This window comes from Gossypium arboreum, chromosome 7 (assembly GCF_025698485.1).
Source record: "Gossypium arboreum isolate Shixiya-1 chromosome 7, ASM2569848v2, whole genome shotgun sequence".
NCBI classification, from domain to species: Eukaryota; Viridiplantae; Streptophyta; class Magnoliopsida; order Malvales; family Malvaceae; genus Gossypium; species Gossypium arboreum.
Window position 1 is genome coordinate 44485325 of NC_069076.1, and position 8562 is coordinate 44493886.

The window sequence follows — 8562 nt, forward strand, 5'->3', positions numbered from 1 at the left end:
ACATAGAAGTTCAACAAATTCGTTCTAGTGATAATTTAGCAGATCTTTTTACCAAGGCATGGCCAACTTCATCATTTAAAAAACTACAAAACAAGATTGGAATGTTTCAACTCAAAGACATAATGTGATGTTGCCATTAGGGGGAGTCTGAAACACATTGTACTCTTTTCCTTTAACCAAGGTTTTGTCCCACTGGGTTTTCTGGTAAAAATTTTTAATGAGACAACTTATAATATGAGATTATGTACTCTTTTTCATTCACTAGGTTTTTATCCCACAGGGTTTTTCCTAATAAAGGCTTTAATGAGGCACATTTTATTTTAAAAGAAATCCAAGGGGGGGTGTTAAAAATTCATTAAATGGATGTCTGTAACCTCCTTTAAACATATTAAAGTAATGAGATAAAACTCTTCACTTTATTTATAATCAAGAGATGATTAAATGGAGTAATTAAGAAAACTTAATTCACATTTATTGATTGAATGTAATACATTTATTAATTGAATACAAATGAGTTTATAAATAGCATCTTATAAGTGAAAATTAAACAATGAAAATTTTCTCGTATTTTTCATGCACAGTTTACTTATTATTATTGTTTTATTAATTTTTCTATAACAAAAAGTCCTTAATTGAGGTATACCAAAATAAGGGAGTAAGCAATTGAAGCCAAACCAAATTTAATTGTAACCAAAGTGTGATAAATTAAAAATTAATGTAACCAAATTTAATTGTATTGAAAAGCAAATTGAAACCTATTTGACGTGATTGTTATCGAGTTCGTACATTGAGTCGAATTCGAATATCCTAGCATTTGCCTCCTCTTATTTTAGTTTTTTAATTGTATTGAAAATTTTCAATTCAAACTAACTGATTCAAATTTACATTTTTGGTATGCAAACAAATTTTAACGGAATGAATTCAAACAATTCAATTTTTTATTTCAACCCGAAATCAATCTTCGAAGTGAAACTTGGTTGGACAAGGACTGAATTTCAAGTCAAACTGGGATACTTTCAGCTTTATTGTAGACCAATTGCTAGGCTCTTTCACTGATTGAATATACCCCAAAAGGAAAGAATAATCTCAAATTAAAGGGTAAAAAAAGGGATTGACATTGATGTGATAACATGTGCCTTACAATTACAACTTTTCAGGAACCCATTAGAATATGTTAAGACATTATTCTTTCCTACGTACAAAATACTCCGAATCCCTAAATCACAATGATTAAAATAAATCACGCTAAGACTACAATCATCATGTTGTAAACGAAGAGTCATCCCATCGTGAACTATATAGTAAAAAAAAAATCCAAAGTTTTCCATGCTATCTTAATTATATTACCCACTATTATAATACAAGAAAAGGGTCCACTTTCAGCCACTTATACCTTGCATGAAATATCCGTCAGAGAATTCACTTTCTACGCATTCTTCAGTCAATTTACAAGCTTACTCTGCACAAAAACAAGAGCTAGCATGAGAACCTTCCATTACCTCCATTTTCTGAATGGCCACTAACGTATCACAAACATAAAAGATAATCCACATAGTGAAACAAAAAAAAGAGCAAAATCCAGAATGATATGCTTTACCTTACTTTTTTTGTGTCTGTTAATGTCATTACGATCTTCATCTCCATCATGCTTCCTTTTCTGAATGTATATGAATTGCAAAAATTTTATATGGAATTCCATTTAAAATCAACTTAATTTCTAAGGGCAAATTCATGCAGGGAAACAGAAGATCGGCAAAATTGCTATCAGTTATCATTAATGGTCAAAGAAAATGTCGCAAAAGGCAACAAACATCTAACCTTTTCATGGTGCTTTTTTAAGTGATCAGCACCAGAATCATGATGCCCACTTTTATCCTTCTTCTTTTCCTTGTCTTTATCTTTACTTCGATCTTTATCTTTATGACGGTGCTTGTGCTTCTTATGCTCTTTATCCTTCTCCTTATCTCTATCTTTGTGCTTTTTATGCTTCCTCTCTTTATCTTTGACCTCACTCTTTGATTTCCCAGCAATAGTAGGCATCCCTTTTTCAGTCTACAAAAAAAATGAGAAGAAAATTGGCAATAAGAATAGTAAAAACAGTAGAACCATTACATTTTACTCGTTAATTAAACAATGCCATAATGTCTACAGATGCCATTTGGCTTAAGAAACTTAAATAAGGCTAATCTCAAAGCAGAAAATTTCTTACCGGTGGCAATTCAACGGGAGTGGTTTCTCTCAGCTGAAAAGCCTCTTTAAGAATATCAAAGTCAAAAGGTTGTATGCGGAAATTAGTATCTCTGTTATAAGATGTATTCTGATTAAGCTGGTCCAATTGCATCCCTTCTCCTTTTCTAATTTCAGTATCTCCCGCCACATTATGAAGATAATGTGTGTCTGCAATGGACAAAGGAAGAGGTCTCTTGCAGAAGAAGTCATGGTGAGGCAACAACTTATATCGACTTATAAGATCGACAACACCACTAAGTTCCCTTGGTCCTAATTGTTCATATAAACAGTTTCTCATAAATTAAAAGGACTGATTTAAAAAAAAAAAAAAACCAACCCCAAATAACTTTACATGAAATATCGTCACCTGATTCTCAATTTTCAGTCAAACAGTTTTATTATGAGTTGAATCAGTGCCTGGTAGTCTATGGATTTTCAGTGAGTAATGCAAATGCACCATGCATCATGTCCAACTCTTGCATGTCATAGAGAGTGCATGGTGTTAAGATTTTATGTAATTATTTGGTGAGGTAAGTTATATAAATGAAATTGTTTTATTAATGAAACACTTTATATTATTCCATGAGGGCAGTTTTAAAGCTAAAATATATATAAATATATGATAGTGATGAGATGATAAAATCAAACTAAACAACCATCAAGCATGGCATTCAAATATTTTATACTGATGCAACATATAATAGTGCATGACAGTGCTATATCAGAATGACACTGAATGATAACAAAGCAATATCCTTAAAATATTATTTTACGGGAAAAAAATACATCCAAAACTTTATTGGTAAATTTAAAATATCTTTAATTAGCTTTACCAAATAACTGGCATACCTCGAGGCAATGTCTGAGCCACAAATATGCACAAAAAGGAAAAGGAACAAGAGAAAGGAAACCATGAAAGAAACAGAACTAAAGCCCAAGCTAGATTAAACAAATGCATTATGTCACCGAAATGCTTTATGTCCAGTATAGATGTTGAACATAGTGCAATACTTATTTATTATAACACGAAGATTTTGACCCTTTTTGCGTGATTGAAAACATTATTTGAATTTAAAACACTGAATGATAAAAATAAAATTATTAAAATTGTTTATTTTTATAGCAGGTTTACAAACAGCATAAGATTTATTGTTGTCATCAAAAATGTCATTTTTAATTTTACTTACAAAGCAAGTAAAAAAAAATATTAATCACTCACTCAATTTCCTTAACTAGGATTGAAATAAATTAAGTTGGCAGTATCACTTTCTTACACTTCAGAATCTTCAATATAAAAGAGATATAGATGTCTAAAGTAAGAATGATGAGAGAAAAACTTGTTAAAACAAACTGTCTGGTTTGGGCAATCCAAAAATTGGATGAAATCTAGCAAATGTTCATTAGGTATTGAAAGGAAGGGAGAGAAAGAGCCAACATGGTAATGGATCATTCTAGAATTTAGCTAAATTGTCTATCTTGGTATATTTTTTTCTTTATGTTTAACGTTTTATTTTAGTTATTGGTTTGTATGTTTTCATTTATCAAGGGGCCAAGTAACTAGCATGTCATCACTCAATAAGTTTGAATCGAGTATATCAAGGGCTCAGATGAAAAGCTGCAGTATAAATAGTATTTTAGACACATTAACAACCCAATTACACTTGGATATTATGATAACAGACCGACAACCCTGAACCCTAGTTCCATTGTACCAGATTTGCTTTTACATCAATTTAAGACTCTGCTTTGGTTTTCGTTTACTGTTTTGGTTTCCTATATCTTGTTTCTATTCCACGCTACGTAATAACAATACAGCTGACACATGCACAATTAAGTGTTAGCACCACAAAGGATAGTTTTAACCTACAAAAGTTGAGTTCAACATGGTCAGATATGACCAACTACAACACCCAAGATTCTTAATTCCTTCGCTTTGCTCTGATTTCCAGATTCCTCATTCAGGTCTAACAGAGGATAACTGTTAATACTTTCTTAACATGCGCTTCTGATTAGTAATATGGTAGGTTAAACTTAGAAGTAAAAAAGGTACAATAATCAAGATATGAATGATACAACACAAAAGAGTGATATAATATCGAAAACCTGATAGCAGATCCAAAGCCTATCTCAACCAAACAAATGAAATGAAAACTTCAAAATACAGTAATAACCAAGATTAAAAATTTATAGTACCTCCTCCAAATTTATTGCCTCCAGCATCCATGAGTTAATGGTTCATGAAACATGGAATGTCACCAACTGCAATTTCCTAGCCAAAGTCACGAAAATCCATGAAAATCATGTAAAACATCTGTACAGGTAAAAATTGATTCAAGTAGAACTTTGGTAAGTTAAACACAAAATTGTCACATGATGTAGAGGTACCAACACTTATATTTTCAAACCAAAACTACATACAACTTACAAGCCTATAATGAGCACATTTTCTTTTTCAATTTGTTCCCCTTTATAGCATGTGAGTGGAACTAGCACCTTACAATTTTAAGTTCTATGGCCAGCTATCACATCAAATATACGACTTTTCCAATTTAGCAAATGATTTCTTTACCATCATATTTCTTACAACTTTTTTTCTTTACATTCAAAATAATAATATTAGCACCAAACAATAAAATGATTTTGTTACAACATATATGTCACCCTCAATCGTCATTTTCTTCAATCATTACTGATCTAGGGGAACCCATTGAGGAGAAGAACACACAGCCAAAGTTTGGTTCAAAATGTGACAAGTAGGTTAAAGACCTCTGGATTCATATAAAGCTTGCAAGATGCCTGGATCAAGATTACTTGCTTCAAATTCAGTGTTGACAAGGACACAAGGTGCACTCTTAGCGCTAAGACCCTATATCGCCTAAAGCTCAAGATGCAAAAAAGTGGTTGTCTGAGCTAAATAAGGTGCATATACATATATCAAAAAGAACTGCATATGATATGTAACATGCAATGTGAGACATTGATTAACATAGTTCATTAAATAAACTCAAAAGGTTGTTTTAAGGTTTTTAACAGAAAACTAGCGACTTCTGAAGCAAGAAAAGAGATCCATAGCCCCTTTCACCCTCTTCAAATGTCAATAATTTAATAGTTGACATATTGCACAGTTGAGCAAATTATATGTCTAGTAAAACTGATAAAAGCCAACTTGGTAACCAGATTACCCTTTCATTTCAGAACAAAAAGAAAAATGGTTGCTGAACCTGGATTAATTATTTAGGTTAATAGCAAAGCACCTAGAGCCACAAGAAAGAAATCTAAACACAGGTTTGAGGGTGGTGGTAGTAGCATGTAACTAACCCATTCTTCACCCAATTAAAATTTATAAGAACTTCGTATTAATTTCCAAAGCAAGCCAACTACTAGAGTATTTAAATTTAAAAATAAATACTAAATTCTATGTTACTGGTAAGCTACAAAAGTTTACAAGCAACGCCGTGACGTTTTCATTGCACTGAAAATTTGAAATTAGCTCATATGGAATACTTTATCTCCACATAGTTTCAAGTTATAAAAGGTTTAGTTAGTCAGGGCATCTCTAGTTTTGCTACTAAAATTTGCTTTAAACACTAAAAGCGAGAACCTTCACACATGCTTCTTCGTTTTATCTAACCGGATAATACTCTACAAGTAGCAAACGCCAAAACCACATACTCAAATTACATTTTTTTTTCATAATTTTCTTCTAATTTTTCTCCGCAGAATCGTCAAATTTAAATGAATTCCCAATAAAATTGAAAAATAAACATAGAGGACAGTGTCCGAACAAATTACTAATTACATAAAGAAAAAAAGGATTAGGGGGAAACCATCATAATTCATCATTTAAGAAAAACTTCAAGTAAGAAAAACAAGAAACATAAAAAGAAACAATAAATACCTCAAACATGGACTCGGGCAAAGTCGCCGAGGAACATTTTTCAGATCACGAGAAAAAGCAAAGCAAAATAAAAATAAAAATTCAAGCTCCTCTCTTCCCCTGATAAATTCGGTCCTGACGCTTCAATGCAAGTAAAAGAAAACCTACGAAAAAATATTTTTTTTAAAAATCAAACAAAAAACAAAAACCGCGCAAAATTTTGAAAGAAATAAAAAATAAAAGAAGGGGAAAAGGTGGAGAAATTGACCAGTGAAATAAAAGAGAGCGAATTGAAGAGGGAGTGAAGCGGGGTAGAATGGGTAAGATCTTATGAAGTTGGAGAGCTTTCAGGAGCAGGCAATGGAAGCACTTAAGTCCCTACTTTTTTAGGGTTTGAAAAGGGTCGAACCACCAACACTACACGAGTTTTTTCCTTTCTTTTCCTGTCCAAGGCCTCGGATCCGTAGCTTCTCCGGCTTATTTATTTACTTATTATTTTTATTATTTTTTGGGGTCACAGAATCAAAAACCGTCGTGGTGGGAGTTTTAGCTCGTTTTTTCTTTCCCGATGCACCGGTTTAATATGTATAAAATTATTAGTACATTTAAAATTTTGATAAAATAATTAATCAGTAATTAGAATCATATGAAATAAACTTGAAGATTTAAATTCAAACATAAATAAAAAAATATATAGATAAACATAAATAAATTAAAATAAATAAAATAGGAAGTATCAAATTAAATTAATAAGGATTAAATTGAAATGAATGGAGGACTAAATCGTAAGACTATCAAATTATGGAAAGCCTAAACAAAATTAACTTATCACCTAAAACACCTATACTTAAGGTAACTAAACTATGGCATAATGACTTATTTGGTCCTCTAACTTTTAAAAAGAAGTCATTTTAGCCTCTTTTGGCCATTAAACTTGTGATATTTGTCAAATCACTCTAAAATTGATGAAAATATTTACATTTGTTAACCTTACAGACCAGGCATACACGAGTATTGCCACATGTATGTTATGTTAGCAATTAATTAATTTTTAAATATAAAAATTAAAAAAATATTAAAAAGTATAGAATTATAAAAAATTATTTTTCAAATTATTAAAAAACTTATTAATTGCTTATGTGGCATATACATTAACTTTTATGCAGATGTCACATTAGCAAAGTTAAGAGACATTAACTTTTTCATCCATTTTGGGATGATTCAACAAACAATGCAAGTTTAAGGGTTAAAAGCAGCAAAAAATTAAATGGAAGGCTAAAATGATTTTTTTGTAAAGTTGGAGGGCCAAATAAGTCATTATGCCCTAAACTATTAGTAAATTTACATTTTGATCACTCATGTTCAAAAAGCTAAAAAATGGTCATTGAATTATTCAAAATCAAAAGTTTTCATTTAAGTCACTAAGATGTTAAAATTGGTGTTGTATGGCCTTTTATGTTCACACCGCATTTACCAATTGAAAGTTTTCCCTTCCCTTCTCTCTACAATTTAGTTTTTTTCATGAAACAACTTTAAACGTCAGGAATCTACAAACCAAAATCCAAATAGCTTTTTTCTTCGATCTTAAACACTGGCCATCAGATTGACTTAGATCATCAATATGTTTTCTAACTCATCAATGGGTGCTAATCCACAGTACCAATAGTCAAATCGTCTCTTAGAGCTTGCTAGTCAGACTTTAAAAAAACAAGTTAACAATTCAGTGACTTAACTAATTTTTTGTGAATAGTTTAGTGACCATATAACCTTTTGAATTTAAATGATCAAAATGTAAACTTACTAATAGCTTTACCCAAAAATATTCTCACCCATGTGATTGGTTAGATTATGGTGCAAACTTCCCACCCTTTCTAGTGTAAATTATTATATTATTTAATTTTAAATTCATTTAATAATATTTCATTTAGTTAATTCTTTTAACATTTAACAATTTATTCTTGATTTTCAAAAAAAAGCATTTTATTCTTATTTTTTCATTGGCATAATTGCATAAAATACCCTCAATGTTTAGGGGGTTTTGGTTTTGTGCCATTGACTTTTTTTTTATTTACACTCTCAACGTTATGATTTTTTCAGAAATCAGCCCAATTTTAATAGTAAGCGTGAGTTAACCATCATTCAAGTGCCGGTCAACAAAGTAAGCCTATGTGACGTCATAGACGATGTCATCTTTTCTTTTCTTTTCTTTTCATTTTGTTCCATCTTCTTTTTTCTTCTCCCTTCCTCTCTTCCTATTACTGCTGCAACAAAAAAAAAACTCGTTTTCTCCATCATTGTTGTTGTTGTATCCTCCATTGCTGCCACTTCCACAACCACCCTACCTTTCTTCCACCCGGGTTTCGACCTAGCATTGCCACCACCTCCACCCCAAATGGTTCATTCTAATTTTTCTTCTTCCACCAGGGTCTTTGTCAGCCATGATTTTATTCTTTCTT

At 31.4% G+C, this 8562-nt stretch overlaps 1 protein-coding gene across 5 annotated transcripts; it reads right to left on the bottom strand.

Moving 5' to 3' along the window:
• Window positions 1-1091: 1091 nt before the first annotated feature.
• LOC108458647 (mediator of RNA polymerase II transcription subunit 19a-like) lies at window positions 1092-6688 on the bottom strand. 5 transcript variants are annotated; one of them, XM_053031064.1, is made up of 7 exons: window positions 6375-6688; window positions 6128-6270; window positions 4423-4488; window positions 2210-2499; window positions 1819-2052; window positions 1603-1657; window positions 1092-1459 (listed from the first exon to the last, which is right to left on the bottom strand). In XM_053031064.1, the coding sequence occupies exons 3-7, from the start codon at window positions 4451-4453 to the stop codon at window positions 1455-1457; spliced, it is 615 nt and encodes a 204-aa protein (XP_052887024.1). In that variant the 5' UTR covers window positions 4454-4488; window positions 6128-6270; window positions 6375-6688; the 3' UTR covers window positions 1092-1454. The 5 variants fall into 5 exon arrangements, with proteins under 5 accessions (XP_052887024.1, XP_017613550.1, XP_017613568.1 ...); XM_017758061.2 differs by having other exon boundaries at window positions 1598-1657; XM_017758079.2 differs by having other exon boundaries at window positions 1598-1657; window positions 2210-2397; window positions 6375-6687.
• Between the last annotated feature and the right edge of the window lie 1874 nt (window positions 6689-8562).

Coding starts and splice junctions, on each gene's coding strand:
- LOC108458647 (XM_017758061.2), bottom strand. CDS start 4,453: ATGGATGCTGGAGGCAATAAATTTGGAGGAG. Junction 2,053..2,209: donor CTCCCGTTGAATTGCCACCG/GTAAGAAATTTT, acceptor TTTTTTTTGTAG/ACTGAAAAAGGGATGCCTAC. Junction 1,658..1,818: donor TAAAAAAGCACCATGAAAAG/GTTAGATGTTTG, acceptor ATATACATTCAG/AAAAGGAAGCATGATGGAGA.